The sequence below is a fragment of the Pelophylax lessonae genome (genome assembly GCF_965119305.1).
Source record: "Pelophylax lessonae genome assembly, chromosome: 6".
Lineage (NCBI taxonomy): Eukaryota > Metazoa > Chordata > Amphibia > Anura > Ranidae > Pelophylax > Pelophylax lessonae.
In genome coordinates, this window is record NC_138773.1 from 138,633,599 (window position 1) to 138,651,750 (window position 18,152).

Here is an 18,152-nt window from a genome sequence, read left to right on the forward strand (position 1 = left end):
GCACCGTAAGGGTAATTCCGCGGCGAATCCGCCACTGGGACCACCCTTATCTGAAAGCCGACCGCCCGCCGTTTCAAAAAATACCGGGGTTATGGGGGCTATCTGCTGCCATAACCCCAGTATTTAGCTTTTAATGGCCGACGCATATAGTCGTTAGGCGGTCAGTAAGTGATTGCATGTATATGGCAAACAGGTGACGATGACTGACGGGGTGACAGGTGACGATGACTGATGGGGTGACAGGTGACGATGACTGATGGGGTGACAGGTGACGATGACTGATGGGGTGACAGGTGACGATGACTGACGGGGTGACAGGTGACGATGACTGATGGGGTGACAGGTGACGATGATTGATGAGGTGACAGGTGATGATGATTGATGAGGTGACAGGTGACGATGATTGATGGGGTGACAGGTGACGATGATTGATGGGGTGACAGATGACAATCACTGACAGGGTGACATGTGACGATGATTGATGGGGTGACAAGTGACGATCACTGATGGGGTGTCAAGTGACGATGATTGATGGGGTGTCAAGTGACGATGACTGATGGGGTGACAGGTGACGATGACTGATGGGGTGACAGTGATTGATGGGGTGACAGGTGACGGGCGATGGTCACTGATGGGTGACAGGTGACGGGCGATGGTGCACGGCGGTACTGATGGCAGTCTCTGGTGACCGGTGAACTTTAGGCTACGTTCACATGTGAGCGTAGCGATCGCAGGCAGAATCACTGCAATTCTGCCCGTGATCCAGAAATCATTGCAAATTGCGGGGCGCCTGTGCGTTGCCCGTGATTTGCAATAGCACCCCAAATGCTGTGTGATGTTGCTGCGATTTCCGCCTGCCGAATTGAGGTAACATCGCGCAAACAACGCATGACGCTCCAAAGAAACTCTTGTACCTTTTTTGGGGCGTCATGCGATGTTTGCGCGATGTTACCGCGATTCGGCAGGCGGAAATGGCGGCAACATCGCACAGCGTTTGGGGTGCTATTGCAAATCAGGGGCAGCGCACAGGCGTCCCGTGATTTGCAATGATTTCCGGATCGCGGGCAGAATCGCAGTGATTCTGCCTGCGATCGCTACGCTCACATGTGAACGTTATGGGTGTCAATTTCTGGGCACTGATGAGGTGACTGTTGGGTGACAGGGGACATTGGGGGGGGGGGGCTGAGGACTGTGTGGGGACCTTTATTAGTGTGATTTTTACTTTGTAACATGTGTACAGAGCAGTAACTCACTATTTCTAGCTCTTCTCCCCTCATACTGGAAACTGTATGAGGAGAGAAGAGCTAGTAACACTGAGTTACTGCTCTTTGTTTACATTTTCTGATCGGCTGTGAATGGATTCACAGCCGATCACATAGTAAACAGTCACTGTCAGTGACTGTTTACTACCGCCGGTGACAGCTGTGTTCCTACGGAACACACTGCCACCGACATGACCGCGCTGCGCGCTCCCGATCGCGCATGCGCGGTCATCTTGTGGGCGCCTTCATTGTGATCGGCTGTGTCATTGGAACACAGCCGATCACGTGGGAAACAGCCACGCCCATTGGCTGTTTCCCCCCTGCCGGTGACGGGGGGTGTCCCGGGGACACCCCGACACCGGCAGTGCACGGCGGCGCGCACGCGATCGCGCGCCTGCCCTGCTTAAAGTGCCGCCGTCATATGACGGCGGCCCAGGATAATGGTCGCACCGCTCCGCCGTCATATGACGGCGGGCGGGCGGCAAGCGGTTAATAGAGTTATAATGTTCACTAGAACTTTTCCCCTGTTCGAGATGTTCTGGTGTGAATCAAACAGGGGAGTGTTCAACCCATCACTACTACACTATAGGGCTTTTTGGTGCCTCTCTCTGGCTCTTACTGAGAGTATATGCATCTCTAGTATTTTTTATGTATTACAATGCACATCTCTGTATTTAGATCATTTTTCATATGATGTATCCGATTGTCTTGGTATTAACCTATGCTATACTCATTTCTATATCTTGCTACGGAATAAAAATGTAATATGTACCTTTGTTCAATCATTTCAATAATGTTATATATTTTGTAACTATCACAACATTTTAGGATCATCATTCTTACATTTCCTCCTGCCAGGATGTACGCTAATCTCAAATCTTCATCTGGTTGGCGGTCTTGGAATTTTGCCTTAAAAATCTCTCCTGTTTTAACATTTACTGCTGAAGAGAAAAGAAGAGAGAAAAGAAAAATATAAGTAAAAAGGGAGTTTGGGACATAATGTTTTAGTTTTGAAATCCACATTTAAAAACATTTGAAATGTGTGTTACATCTTTTTAGAATTTACCCATTTTGTGTGAAGATAAATCATGCTCACAAATTTTACTTATAGCAGAGAACCTGCTGCTTTCATACACAATCTATTCAGCGGTTGGACCTGTTATATTAATATTACACATCATAGAAATAAAGTTAATTTCAGATTAACATAATTTTCACTTATTTTTCTAGTACAGACTGTTAACTTTTTTGTGGCCAGAGGTCACTGACTTCTAAAAGCCATGGCCAAACTTAGCAGCTTCCATTATCAGTCGGTTACATAGTTAGTCAGGTTGAAAAAACACAAGTCCATCTGGCTCCTCCAATAAAAAACAGTAAAGTCCACTTCTCCGCTGGCTCCGGTGGGGGGATTTCCTTGGTTCTCCCCGGGTGAGCGGCTATCGTTTCTGGGCTCCTGGGCCAGCGACGGTGAGGTCAGCTTGGCTCGTTTCTGGTCGGATGGGCAGTTGGTCCCCCTGGGGACACTACGTGATCCCTATGGGAGCTTTCCATTTGATTTTTGGAGGCACCGACAGCTGTCCCATTTCGTGGCCTCGCTTTGTCAGCGGGCGCAGATCAGGACCGAGCTTACTGGCCTTGAGCGTCTATGGGCGGCCCGTGACCCCCAGCCGCATCTAATTTCCTTTCTGTATAAGTTGTTGGAGTCGGCCAGGCCCCCCTCAAAGCCTTACTTCATCCGGGCATGGGAGAGGGACTTGCATCTGGAGTTCTCCCCCGAACAACTCCATAGAATGTACCGCATGACCCATTCTAGCTCGGTAGACTCAAAAACGCAAGAGAATAACTATAAACTGCTGACTAGGTGGTATAGGGTCCCAGCCACTCTGGCCAGGTTTTGCCCCGGGGTTTCGGATGGCTGCTGGAGGGGCTGTGGGCAGAGGGGGACGCTCCTCCATGTCTAAGGGTCGTGCCCCTTGCTCCGCCCGTTCTGGGATATGGTTCGGCGACACATTCGGGCTGGCACCGGTGTGGACCTGCCGGACTCCCCGGGTCTTTTTCTCCTGCATGCCCCTCTGGTGCCCATTCCGAAATACAAACGAAGCGCTCTTCCACATTTGCTCAATGCGGCTAAACGCCTTATCCCGATCCATTGGAAGACCTCCAGGGTCCCTAGTGAAGTAGACTGGCTTCGTAAGGTGAAGGAGATTATGGAGGCTGAGGAGTGGCTGGCGACTTGTAGGGGTGCTAAGGAACAATTTGATGCTGCCTGGTCCCAGTGGCGTTTTTACGCCCCGAATTCTTTTCCTGTGTCCTCCAGTCTGGACGTGGCCCTCTTGGCGCTGGCTGATCCTGAGTTCCGCCGACGAGTCCAACAGGCCTCGGAGGTTCCTACTACCTAGCTACATTTCTCACCCTGTCGGTGGTGTGAGTTGTGGGCGCCAGGCGCGGACATCCCTGTTCCCTTTCTCCCCTCCCTCTTCCCCCCCTTCCCCCTTTTTTTTTTTTCTTTTTCTTTCTTTTCTTTTTTCTTCTCTCTCTTTCTTTTTTCTGTGTTTCTGGCTGGCGAAGCTTCCTCCCCCCCCTCTCTGATGGGGATCCTCGATGCTGGAGTGGTGGGCCATAGTGTGTAGATTGGTTTGGTGGTCCGGGGCTCTCTCTTCCCCTGCCCCCTCCGGGGTTTGGGGTTGGGCCAAATGGGGCCGAATGCCCAGGCCTGGGAGAGCCCCGGCCCCGTCAGTTCTTGGTTACTTAGCGGCCGGACCCCGGCTGAGGGTCTTCGATCCCGCTCAGCAGCTCCTCTGATGTGAGCTGGGGTTTGAGGTGAGTCGCCTCGATGTTATGTTGTGTCCTTTTTTCTATATGCTTGTGCCAGTGCTCTGCCCATCCATCCTGTATACTTTTGTTCTTGTATTTTTGTCGATTGTTATTGCACTTTTATTTTCAATACAAAATTGATTATACAAAAAAAAAAACAGTAAAGAAAACCCAACCATACAATCCTATATACACAATCCTATACCCGCAGTTGATCCAGAGGGAGGTGAAAAAACGACAGCAAAGCATGATCCAATTTGCTTCAGCAGGGGAAAAAAATTCCTTCCTGATCCTCCGAGAGGCAATCGGATATTCCCTGGATCAATTTTATCAATAAATATTAGTACCCATTTATATTATGTACACCTAGGAAATAATTCAGGCCTTTTTTAAAGCAATCTGGTGAGCTGGCCAGAACAACCTCTAGAGGGAGTCTATTCCACATTTTCACAGCTCCTACGGTGAAGAAACCTTTCCGTATTTGAAGACTAAATCTGTTTTCCTCTAGACGTAAAGAGTGCCCCCTTGTCCTCTGTGTTTACCTTAAAGTGAACAACTCAACACCAAGTTCATGTATTTAAACATGTTGATCATATCCCCCCTTAATCTCCTCTTCTCAAGAGAGAATAAATCCAGTTCCTCGAATCTTTTCTCATAGCTGAGCTCCTCCATGCCTCTTATCAGTTTGGTTGCCCTTCTCTGCACTGTCTCCAGTTCCCCGATATCCTTTTTAAGAACTGGTGCCCAAAAATGAACTGCATATTCCAGATGAGGTCTTACTAATGATTTGTACAGGGGCAAAGTGATATCTCTCTCTCTGGAGTCCATGCCTCTGTTAATACAAGCAAGGCCTTTGCTTGCTTTGGAAACCGCAGCTTGGCATTGCATGCTATCATTAAGCTTAGGATCTACCAAAACACCCAGATCCTTCTCCATTATGGATTCCCCCAATTCTACTCCCCCTAGTATGTATGATGCATGCATTTTCTTAGCCCCCAAGTGCATAACTTTACATTTATTAAACATTAAACCTCATTTGCCACATAATTGCCCAATTAAACAGTGCATGAGGTCAGTTTGCAAGTTGGAGACATCTTGTAAGGAAGTTATTCCACTGCAAAGCTTGGTGTCATCTGCAAAGACTCAATGGTACTTTTAATCCCAGACCCTATATCATTTATAAAGATATTAAAAAGTAATGGTCCCAACACTTAACTTTGAGGTACACCACTGATAACCTTCGACCATTCAGAGTAAGAATCATTAACCACTACTCTCTGAATTCTATCTTTTAGCCAATTTTCTATCCATTTACAAACTGATCTTTCCAAGCCTGTAGACTTTAACTTACACATTAGCTGTGTGTGGGAAACTGTGTCAAACGCTTTTGCAAAAGCCAAGTATACTACCTCCACCCCTTTGTCCAAGGTTTTACTTACCTCCTCATAAAAAGAAAACAGGCTTGTTTGGCAAGTTCTGACTTTCATGAATCCTTTAACCTAAAATGTTACTAAACCCAGATCCTGCATTCACTAGATCTGGTCTCCTACAGTACACAACATGGAAATGCAATTATTTTAGAAAATATATACTGATCAATAACTTTTATCAGTGCTGATAGTTTGTAGGAGGAGTTTTCATTTTTCCCACAATTGTACTATCAGGCTCCCTTAATTCTCTACCCGAACATGTCTGGACAGTGCTGATTGGCCCTGTTCTGATCACATGTACCCTTCCAAGAAAAAAAAAAATCATCCATCAATCGAGATGTGACATCCCACCTACTATGTTCTTTTTTAAGTTACTGGGCATGGAGGAGGGAGGAAGGGACTGCACTGTCATTTAGAATCTGTATACACGCCCAAATGTGTGATGTTAATACCATGTGACCTGAATAGCTCAGCTAAAATCAAGAAGTGTTCTCTGAGCAATATAGACCAAACTAAGCATGTGCAGCTGAACTACACCTACTGTGCTTATCTGGACTTGTCCAAAGTGAACTTGCAGAAGGGGGAGGATCTGTGCATACAGGATCACACAGCCTTTTTACACAATGCAGAGGATTAATCACTTAAGTTACACAGTATAACACGCATGTTTAATTGTGAATGGTGCGCTTTTCAATGTGAAGAAAAGAGTATATAGGTGTATGTTATAGGACATACAGTAATACTCAAATTATGGTATATAAACCACCTTATTAACAAAATTGTATGGTGTTGGAAAATCGATAAGTGATAAAACAAATCAAAATTTGTCACAATATGCAATAAAACAAAGTGTCCAATCTATTTGGAGATCTATACATCAATAATACAAGAGTGTATTCTAAGGCACTTATCTTATATCCACCGGGTAAGGGGGCATTTCACAAGGTGGAGGGATTTAATCATTTGTTTATCATCACATTGATTATACTTTGGATTCCTCACTGTTTTATATATTTTTCATCACGAAGTCTAAGAAGAATTTTATTTCTCTACACTTGTGGACTTTTTGCACATTTGGACTGTTGGACACTTTGTTTTATTGCATATTGTGACAAATTTTGATTTGTTTTATCACTTATCGATTTTCCAACACCATACAATTTTGTTAATAAGGTGGTTTATATACCATAATTTGAGTATTACTGTATGTCCTATAACATACACCTATATACCCTTTTCTTCACATTGAAAAGCGCACCATTCACAATTAAACATATTATTTATCACTATTCTGGGAGCAGCCTTTCACACATCAGCGCACCCTTCTTTTTTACATAACAAGCATGTTATTCTGCATTTACAGACAGATTTTACTATTGTGGGTTTAGTAACATTTTAAACATTTTAGGACCAGGTCCTATTTTGCGATTCAGCACTGTGTTACTTTAACGGACAATTGCGTGGTCGTGCGATGCTGTACCCAAATTTACATCCTTTTTTCCCACAAATAGAGCTTTCTTTTGGTGGTATTTGATCACCTCTGCGATTTTTATTTTTTGCGCTATAAACAAAAAAAAGAGCGACAATTTTAAAAAAAAACAACAATATTTTTCACATTCTGCTATATGACATTCCCAAAAGAAAAAATTAAAAAATCAAAAGTTTTTAACATTTTAGGCCAATTTGTTTTCTGCTACATATTTTTAGTGAAAAAAAAAAAAAAAAAAATTGCAATAAGCGTATTTTCACTGGTTTGCGCAAAAGTTATTGCGTCTACTAACTACAGAAAAGATTTGTCATTTTAATTGTTTTTTTTTTTTTTTTTTACTAGTAATGGCGGTGATCTTTTGTGGGACTGCGACATTGCGGCGGACAGATCGGACCCCTAACTGACATTTTTGACACTTTTGGGGGTACCAGTGACATTACTACAGTAATCAATCAGTGCTAACAATATGCACTGTTACTGTAATAATGCTATTGGCAGGGAAGGGATTAACTCTGTGGGTGATCAAGGGGTTAAATGTGAGCCTAGAGAAATGATTCTAAATGTGGGGGGCGTGGCTTCTGAAATGACCATAGAGACATGTGATCCTATATAGCAGGAAGAAATCGTAGCCGCCTGCCTGCTGCATCGGCTTCCCTGCTGACCAGCAGCGCGTGCTCGCCCCCTAGCTGCCACCAGGCGACCGGCGTATACCTACGTTGGTTTGCCTGGGAGAGCCACACTGCCGCAGTAAATATGCGGTAGGCGGTTGGCAAGCGATTAACTATATCCAATAGGGTATAGCACAGTTAATGTGACATTATAGGAACTGCTTTGCCTGTCAAGAATGTGCAGTGAATGTAGTATTTACATTTTTTTTGTTGTGTTTTTTTAAATATACCCCTATCACTAATTTCTCTACCTATACGTTTTGTATTACTATATTAGGCTTTTATTTGATACATTGTTTTAAAACAGTAGTAAACTTGAGGAAAAAAAAACTTCTGGGCCAACTTCAAGTTTATGCCATAATGTGCTGGTATGCGGTGTATACTAGCACATTATGACAAACTTACCAACGAAGCCTGCATCCGTCATGCTGTCACCACTGCAGAGGCTTCCATCTTCACCTTGTCTTTTTTCTGTGTTTGCGGGCTCCGGCCATTTAAATGTAATACGACAAAGACAAATTCCCAGTTTAACTTACTAGCCAGTAAAAGAAAATATAGTGCAGCGCTATAAAATTACAAATAGTGCATAAAATCATTCACATTAAAATGTATAAAATGCACAATAAAAAGCATGTGGATCATAAATCATAAAGTCCTTAAAAGCTGATTTCCAAAGTGAAAAGCAGGAATAATTAAAACGACACTACAACTTGACTCCTCCACCACAGATAATACATCCTCTCACCTCCTGTATTCGACCACTAGGGGTCTCAGTAAGCCAGAGACAGCCAGAAGATCTGTATATTCGACCACTAGGGGTCTCAGTAAGCCAGAGACAGCCAGAAGATCTGTATATCCAGGATCCAACAGATTCTCAGAAACTCATGTATGGCAATCCGGAAAAGATAAATAAAACGATCTAATGCTCTCCGCTTAATTAAGGACATTTATTAAAGTAAATAATAAAGCATCACTCACAAGCAAGGCACTGTCACAGTGCCAGATGAAAGCGAAAGTGCAGACATGGGTTCCAGGATCTCAGAGAGCTGCGGGTGACGTCAGACTCCTTCCCCCGTATGCATTACGTCAATAGGCATGACTTCCTCAGCAGGGGACAGCTGCTGAGGAAGTCATGCCTATTGACGTAATGCATATGGGGGAAGGAGTCTGACGTCACCTGCAGCTCTCTACGATCGCGGCTTCGCAATTCTCATACTTAGGTCTTTATGCACAGAGCAGTTTCACATAGCACTGTGGTGTAGTGGGTTCGTGCACACATTCTCTGTAATTCATCTCCCTCTGCTGTAGGTTCGAGGCTGACCATCTCCACCTAACTTCTTTTCTCAATTATTTTTTATTCTTAAAAAACTCTAACGGATTGGATCATATATATTGCTAAATAATGTACATCACGTAAATACACCCAGAAGCACTAGACCACTTCAGGTCCACATTAAACCTCACACTTTTTCTTTTTCAATGATTTTTATTGAAAATTTTACAAATTACACACAAAAGTAGTGCAAAATATACACATATAAAAATCAGTGCATAATAACTGTAAACAGTGGTACAACAGAGGCAAACATTAGCCTACACGGCTATAAAAGGTCAGCACAAGAACATAGCAAAGGCCTACACCCTGATAAACAGAAAACAGGAACCATAAGGTGTCAGGAGGGACCATTACCACGGAAGGACAGGTCCAGCTAACCCGAGTTTTTGATCTCACTTGGTGTAAGTCCCAGGGCTAGAGGCCAGATTATGACCCTGCATAGTCCTGCCCCAGCCTAGAGCCGGGGACAGGAGGTATAAAGCCGTTAGAAGACAGTACCACTGATAACCTCATATAAATAACGGTGAGAAATTGTACAGAGAGAGAAAAGGAAAGAAAAGAGAGCCTCGAGAAAAGGAGAGGAAAAAGAAAAGAAGAAGGAGGAATTGGTAGAATCGGACCGCCCCGCCCCCGCGCCCCGCCCCCAGACCTTCCCGAGTCCCTCAGGCACCCCCTGTGAGATAGTTAATCCACGATCCCCATACCTTTCAAACCCGCGCATTTTGTCCTCCAGTTGAGCTGTTAAGCGCTCATTAACCATGATCCAGTTCAGTTTGTGCCGGAGCTGCTCAAATGGTATAGTAGGAGACTTCCAGGATCTCGCTATTGTTATTTTCGCTGCAGTAAATATGAACGTTATGAGCCGCCTCTGCGCTCTAGTGGCTGTGTCTACCTTTCTGCCCAGTAATGCTTGCTGAGGGGACTTGATTAAGTTTACTTGTGTGAGAGTGTAAATAAAATTGTACACTCTAATCCAAGAGCGTCGGGCCTTAGGGCATTGCCACCAAACATGAAACATTGTACCTTCTTGGCCACAATCCCGGAAACACTGAGGGGATGCTCCTGGCACAAAGGATGCAATCCTGGCTGGTACCATGTACCAACGCAGGAGCACTTTATAATTAGCCTCAATGATTTAAGTATTAATTAGAGACCTGGAAGCCTCCTGGGCCATGGCATGCCAGTCCGCCAACTCCACGACCTCCCGGACATCCGTCTCCCACCGCTCCATATAGGGAAGCTTTAGGGGCGAGTCCGCACCTCATACTTTTTCTATGGTCTTCTTCTTAGATTCCATACAATGTTTAGTACTTTAGCTATATGTGCTTTTTAGCCTTAACACACTCCTTTCTTTTCACCAAACAGCTCTATTCTGCACAATAGCTAAGTGCTTTGCAACTTCACTACAGTTAACAACGTCATAGTTTCAAATCCCAACAATCACTACACTTGGGATCTCTTTTCATTCTAATTTTTTATTATATATTTTTTAAAGAATATGTAATTTTGGGGGTGGGTGGAGGGGGGGGGGGTCTACAAAAATATCCCGCACATTAATGGAACAAACACAATTTTAATTGTAGGAGTGTGGTCCTATTTTTCTGGAGCTGCAATTCTTTACACATTTACCATGGTTGTTACAATTTCTGGAACAATAAACATATGTGTCTGATATTGGACTCTCTCCATATTTGAACAACACAGACCCTCATAGTCCAACACTACACTTTGCCTCACACCTCAACACAACACTGTCCCATCCCTACCCTACATTCCAACCCCTCACATCACCAGTACAAGCAGCATGCAAAGTGCAAAGCTCCGGCCTTAGCAGCTTAATGGGCCATACACACTATAAGATTTTCTCAGGACTTTTTCCTTTAGACTTACCAAAACCATATAATATGAGGTCAAACCTAAACACTTTCAATTTGTATGCAATCTGGCAGGCCCTTGCACTACATAGAAAAGGTAAATATGAAGGACAAAGTCTTCTCGAAATCTTATAGTGTGTATGGCCTAATCACACATAATCCTTTTTTGTGGTCCACAGCAGAATTGTATCGCATAGTGGTTCACAGCAGTGCCATCCGATTCCTGTTCGACCTGTAAATCTCAAAGAAATCTGATCTGGGGGTGTAGTTAACTTGCAATGGACACCCCCATGGATTCACATATGGCAGTGTGAGATGCGTTTGCTGGGAATGCGATCCATGAACACGCAGGCAACTCGCAGTGTTATCACATCAGTATCAAGTGAACACACATTCATGTCTTGCCTTTTGAGGTGATTTATCCAATACAATCCTTTGAAGACATGACCAGTCCAGATTTTTGTGATCACTCATTCCATCTCAGATGAACAAATTAGCTGCTGTCTGCACATCCATCTTATGATGGTGACTCTCAGCCAAATCTGTCGACCACCAGAGCTTGCAGTGTGTATGTATGTATTTATACCTAAAATTATTGGATAAATTTATTTAGGGAATATAATGTTTCTAATATTGCATCTATGAAAAGGGGCAATCCATTTGTCTTTATCTAGACAGATTCCAAAGTGTCTTAGCAATATGTAACTGATATTTTTTTTAACATTCTGACCAAAAATTACATATATATATAAATATATATGTAAATATATATATAAATATATAAATAAATATATATATATATTTATTGCGGCAGGGACTGTACACATTCCGGAAACGTGTGCACACAAGAATAGTGTTGTTTCCGGTTGCATTTAGAAATGCGAGAACGCTGTTTTTAAGGTTAGCGAATTTGCGGAAAATAGTAACCATACACAACCATTCAGCATGTCTAACAAACATTGCACCAAAAAAAACATAACATACATTTGTGGAGACCAGAAGACATTTTTATTTATACACATGAACAATGTTTTGAGAAGACATTTTAAACATGCCCGCCCACCACCATCAATGTTTATTACAAACAGGATACACAGCTCAAACATGTAGCATGACATATTTTTGGCACAGTCTCCACAGTATCCCACTGAAGCAACAGAATTTTAAATTATTTTCGAACATGAACTTTGTACAACATTTATACCATATACATTGACAAAGAGCCAATAATATTCAGATACATGTGCAGATTGACAAAACAATACACAATTATGTTAACACCAATAAATACTTACAGAGAGTCAAGTGGGCTATGTGTCTTTGGACATAACAGACAACACAGTCAAATCCCTCCTCCCACCTAAAAATAACAAAGGCCCCCAAATGTTAAACATAAAGCATGTCCCACGCACAATAGTTGCCAGGCCAAATCTTCTCTCATGTCTGAGTGGTCTTTATATAATCAAGGGAAACACACACCCAGTAATGGTAACTCCCAGGAGAAAAATTAACTGTGTGTGTCCTGTGTGTCTTGGAGCATGCTCAGTTCAATAAAAAAGGGAAATAGAAATACAGAGAGAGAGAGAGAGAGAGAGAGAAATATATTTTTAGGCAAAAATTAGAAACACACCTTTTGGCGATTAAATTATTTTGTGGCTCATTTTCTGACTCATCACTCATAAACATCCATAATCTTGCGTGGCGATTATATCAGGCGTTCTTATGGGCGTTTTTGCAAGCGTTTTAAAATGCATTTTTTGTCCAGGCATTTTTAGATTGAATAAAATAAAAAAGTCCCAAAAACGTCCCACAACGCCTACATGTGAACATAGCCCGTTTTGGGGCGTTTTTGGGGATTTTTTCAGCTCTAGGATCAGCTCACAACACGCCCCAAAAAGACAAATCCTATTCATTTCAATGGCCCCTGTTCACATCTGAGCATTTTGACGCCGTGAGCAAAACGCCCAACGCTCAAAAGAGGACATGAGCTTCTTTTTTGGCAGTAAGGACTGAGAAATAGCACAATGATTAGGGAGTCTGCCTTCCTGCTGTCGGTTTGTGAGTTTGAATCCAGATTGAGTCCTCTGTATGGGCAACAATTGGAGGTCTACAACCCTCCAAATGTTAGCATCAATACTTTTGCTCTTGTTTGACATAGGCATGTGTATCACCAAACTCTTAATATAAAGACATTAACTAAATACAAAAGATGCCACATAAAGTCAATATCTAGCAATATTGAGAGATAAAGCTATATTTGTTTGTTGCTGATACTTTGCTAAATAGCCAAGTATGGGGATATACCTGCAGTTAAATGTGTACTAAAATGCTAACGCTTGGCCATAAACATATGGAAGAAAATGTATTTCCAATATATTTAGAGAAAATAAATTTTGAAATACATTGAATATGGGCAAAATTTTAACATTTCCTATATATTTGGTAAATGTTAAAATTCTTTTTTTAAAATATGTTTTAATCTATTTTTCTTCCATGTGGGTACGTGTTTCCCAATGGAATATTTTGTGGGATACCCTAGATAATGTGGAGGTTTGATTTAATAACTATATATAATATTGTTATAGTGAAATATGATTGAGCAGGAAAGGTGTATAGAACGTGGTAATGTGATGGTGTTTACTAAGGAATCACTTGGTAGAAGTATGAACTATGTGCATGTTTTTCAAATCCGCCAGTTCTTTCCATTTTACATGGGTGATACAGCGGATTTTTCATTCGCATTCAACAAACCGCGTGCTCAAATTGGTGAAACTGAACTTTTTGAGCCTAGTCGGCGTTGCGCATGCACACATGAGCTCTCTTGCAGCTCGGGACTTGGAGATATTTTTACTTTCTACACCTTTGCAGATATCTCTCTTTCTAGGTCAGTTTTTGACACAGTTTAAAAGCTATTCATCTCCAAATGATCTCCCACACCTTCCACAGTGATTTGCGATTTTTGGGGGTACTACAAAAAATTTGGCAAAACATTAGTCAAGCTTTTAGCTGACCTGTTTTTAACTCGCGCTCTGACCTTGTAGCATCTTATTGAATCTAACACTATACGTTATTGGCCGCCCGCTGTACTTTGAATACCGATTTCATACGTTCAGATTCGCCGGTTCGCAAAAATCCCGGCGTTAGCCAAATAGCGGTACTATGAATTAGGCCCAAAGTGTAATTTCTTCAGTGTTGTCACATGAAAACATATAATAAAATATTTATAAAAATGTCAGGGGTGAGCTCACTTTTCTGGGATATTGTAGGTAAGGGCAGTTGCCGTTTGTATACTGTTGGTTAATTGGTGGGGGTGGGGCACACTGGACACTGTTAGGGCCAGTTATAGGTTGGAGCAGTTGCCATTTAATTGTACGGTTAGTTAATTAGTGAGGGGGTGCACTGGACACTTTCACTGCCATTGTGCTATTTGCTGGGTGTCCAGTACACACCTGTGCCCTTAAAGAGGAGTGGGCTTCCTCCAGGCATACCTGCCCTCAATCTATCCATTATTATATATGTGCTTCTATGGAGGCTCTTAAAATTTATAGAGACTACATATATCATATATATATATATATATATATATATATATATATATATATATATATATATATATATATATATAAATATATAGGACTACAAATAATCCAGAGGTGCCTTGCCACTGCAGCTTACACACATATTTGCAAATGTGTGCAAACTGAACCACTGCTTTTAATGTGAACTGTTAGCCAGGACAATTTTTTTTTTTTTTTTGCAGGCTGGCTGGTAATTTGAGGTGGGAATTTTTCTTTGTTCTTGTTTGTATGGGTGGCCCTTCCTTGTGCTCCTTGCTGTTAAGCCCAGTTATAGGTTGGGGCAGTTGCGGTTTGTTTGTACTGTTGGCTAATTGGAGAGGGGGTACCCTGGACACCACCGTTGCTGCCATTGTACTATTTGCTGAGTGTCCAGTGCACCCCTGTACCTTTCAAGGAAGAGTGAGCTCCCTTCAGGCTTACCTGCCCTCCATTATTGTATATATATGTGCTCCTACTATGGATGCTCTCAAAAGAGTTAGGACTAATTAGCTGTCTGACAAAGTGAACCACGCTAAAAGATTTAAAAAAGCTACACATGTCACAATCTAAAAAAATCAAGAACAGCTAAGAAACAAAGTAATTGACATGTATCAGCCTGGAAAGGGTTACAAAGCCATTTGGGACTCCAGCGAAACACGGTGGGGGCCATTATATACAAATGGAGAAAACTTGGAACAGTGGCCAGCCTACCAAAAATACTCCAAAAGCACAACAACTCATCCAGGAGGTCATAAAAGAACCCAGAACAACATCTAAAGAGCTGCAGGCCTCACTTTAAGGTCAGTGTTTATGATTCAACAAGAATAAAAAGACTGCACAAAAATGGCATCCACGTGAGAGTTTCAAGGCGAAAGCCACTGCTGACAAAAGAACACAAAGGCTCATATCACATTTGGCAAAAACAGTTTAATTATTCCCAAGATTATTGGGCAAAAGTTGAACTTTTTGGAAGGTGTGTGTCCTGTTACATCTGGAGTAAAAGGACACAGCCTTTTATAACAAGATCATATTAACAGTCAAACATGGTGGTGGTAGTGTGATGGTCTGTTGCTACTTTGCAGCTTTAAGACCTGGACGACTTTACCATAATTGATGGAACCATGAAATATGCACTCTACCAGAAAATCCTAAGGGAGAATGTCCAGCTATCACCTCAAATTGACATGCACCTGGGTTAAGCAGCAGGACAATGATCCAAAACACACCAGCAAGTCCACCTCTGAATGACTAAAAAAAAAAAAAAAAAAAAAAAGGAGGTTTTGGAGTAGCCTAGTCAAACTCTGGACTTAAATTAGTTATTATTATTATTATACAGGATTTTTATAGCGTCAATAGTTTGTGCAGCGCTTTACAACATGAGGGCAGACAGTACAGTTACAGTGGGTACGGAAAGTATTCAGACCCCCTTAAATTTTTCACTCTTTGTTATATTGCAGCCATTTGCTAAAATCATTTAAGTTCATTCTTCTTCCTCATGAATGTACACATAGCACCACATACTGACAGAAAAACACAGAATTGTTGACATTGTTGCAGATTTATTAAAAAAGAAAAACTGAAATATCACATGGTCCTAAGTATTCAGACCCTTTGCTCAGTATTTAGTAGAAGCCCCCTTTTGATCTAATACAGCCAGGAGTCTTTTTGGGAAAGATGCAACAAGTCTTTCACACCTGGATTTGGGGATCCTCTGCCATTCCTCCTTGCAGATCCTCTCCAGTTCTGTCAGGTTGGATGTAAACGTTGGTGGACAGACATTTTTAGGTCTTTCCAGAGATGCGCAATTGGGTTTAAGTCGGGGCTCTGGCTGAACCATTCAAGAACAGTCACGGAGTTGTTGTGAAGCCACTCCTTAGTTATTTTAGCTGTGTGCTTAGGGTCATTGTCTTGTTGGAAGGTAAACCTTCGGCCCAGTCTGAGGTCCAGAGCACTCTGGAGAAGGTTTTTGTCCAGGATATCCCTGTACTTGGCTGCATTCATCTTTCCCTCGATTGCAACCAGTCGTCCTGTCCCTGCAGCTGAAAAACACCCCCACAGCATGATGCTGCCACCACCATGCTTCACTGTTGGGACTGTATTGGACAGGTGATGAGCAGTGCCTGGTTTTCTCCACACATACCGCTTAGAATTAAGGCCAAAAAGTTCTATTTTGGTCTCATCAGACCAGAGAATTTTATTTCTCACCATCTTGGAGTCCTTCAGGTGTTTTTTTAGCAAACTCCATGCGGGCTTTCATGTGTCTTACACTGAGGAGAGGCTTCCGTCGGGCCACTCTGCCATAAAGCCCCGACTGGTGGAGGGCTGCACTGATGGTTGACTTTCTACAACTTTCTACCATCTCCTGACTGCATCTCTGGAGCTCAGCCACAGTGATCTTTGGGTTCTTCTTTACCTCTCTCACCAAGGCTCTTCTCCCCCGATAGCTCAGTTTGGCCGGAGGGCCAGCTCTAGGAAGGGTTCTGGTTGTCCCAAACGTCTTCCATTTGAGGATTATGGAGGCCACTGTGCTCTTAGGAACCTTAAGTGCAGCAGAAATCTTTTTGTAACCTTGGCCAGATCTGTGCCTTGCCACAATTCTGTCTCTGAGCTCTTCAGGCAGTTCCTTTGACCTCATGATTCTCATTTGCTCTGACATGCATTGTGATCTGGAAGGTCTTATATAGACAGGTGTGTGGCTTTCCTAATCAAGTCCAATCAGTATAATCAAACACAGCTGGACTCAAATGAAGTTGTAGAACCATCTCAAGGATGATCAGAAGAAATGGAAAGCACCTGAGTTAAATATATGAGTGGCACAGCAAAGGGTCTGAATACTTAGGACCATGTGATATTTCAGTTTTTCTTTTTTAATAAATCTGCAACAATGTCAACAATTCTGTGTTTTTCTGTCAGTATGGGGTGCTATGTGTACATTCATGAGGAAGAAGAATGAACTTAAATGATTTTAGCAAATGGCTGCAATATAACAAAGAGTGAAAAATTTAAGGGGGTCTGAATACTTTCCGTACCCACTGTACATACAATTCAGTACAGGAGGAATCAGAGGGCCCTGGTTGTTAGAGCTTACAATCTACAAAGTAGAAGGGAGGGTCAAGTGAAACAAAAGGCAATTACTGTGGGGGATGAGCTGATAGAGAATATGAAAATACAGTTGTTAGGTGTGGGTAGGATAGGCTTCTCCGAAGAGGGTTTCAGGGAATATCTAAAAGCGTAGAGTACATAGTTTGTGAGGTTGAAAAAATTCATCAAGTCCATCCAGTTCAACCTATGATGTGTGCGTGTGTTTGCTGTTAACCGTACATTGAATACCCCTGTAAGCTGTGGTCTTTAAGGTGCCCATCTAATAGTTTTTTGAAACTATCGATGCTCCCTGCTGATACGACTGCTTGTGGAAGAGAATTCCACATCCTTACTGCTCTGACAGTGAAGAACCCCTTACGTATTTTAACCACTTGCCGCCCCGCCCACCGTCATATTACGGCGGAGCGGTGCGACTATTGTTCTGGGCCGCCGTCATATGATGGCGGCACATTCAGGCAGGGCAGGCGCGCGATCGTGTGCACGCCGCCCTGCACTGCCGGTGTCGGCGTGTCCCCGGGACACAGCCCGTCACCGGCAGGGGGGAAACAGCCAATGGGCATGGCTGTTTCCCACATGATCGGCTGTGTTCCAATGACACAGCCGATCACAATAGAGGAGCC

General features: G+C 42.7%; 1 protein-coding gene across 3 annotated transcripts in view; it reads right to left on the minus strand.

Annotated features, from left to right (window-relative positions):
• Window positions 1-18,152, minus strand: part of NTAN1 (N-terminal asparagine amidase) — a 989,828-nt gene that overhangs the window by 87,813 nt on the left and 883,863 nt on the right. For all 3 annotated transcript variants that reach the window (XM_082262325.1, XM_082262324.1, XM_082262323.1), the window contains one exon: window positions 2,106-2,203. In XM_082262325.1, coding sequence (XP_082118451.1) covers window positions 2,106-2,203 — 98 coding nt within the window. The remainder of the gene's footprint in view (window positions 1-2,105; window positions 2,204-18,152) is intronic.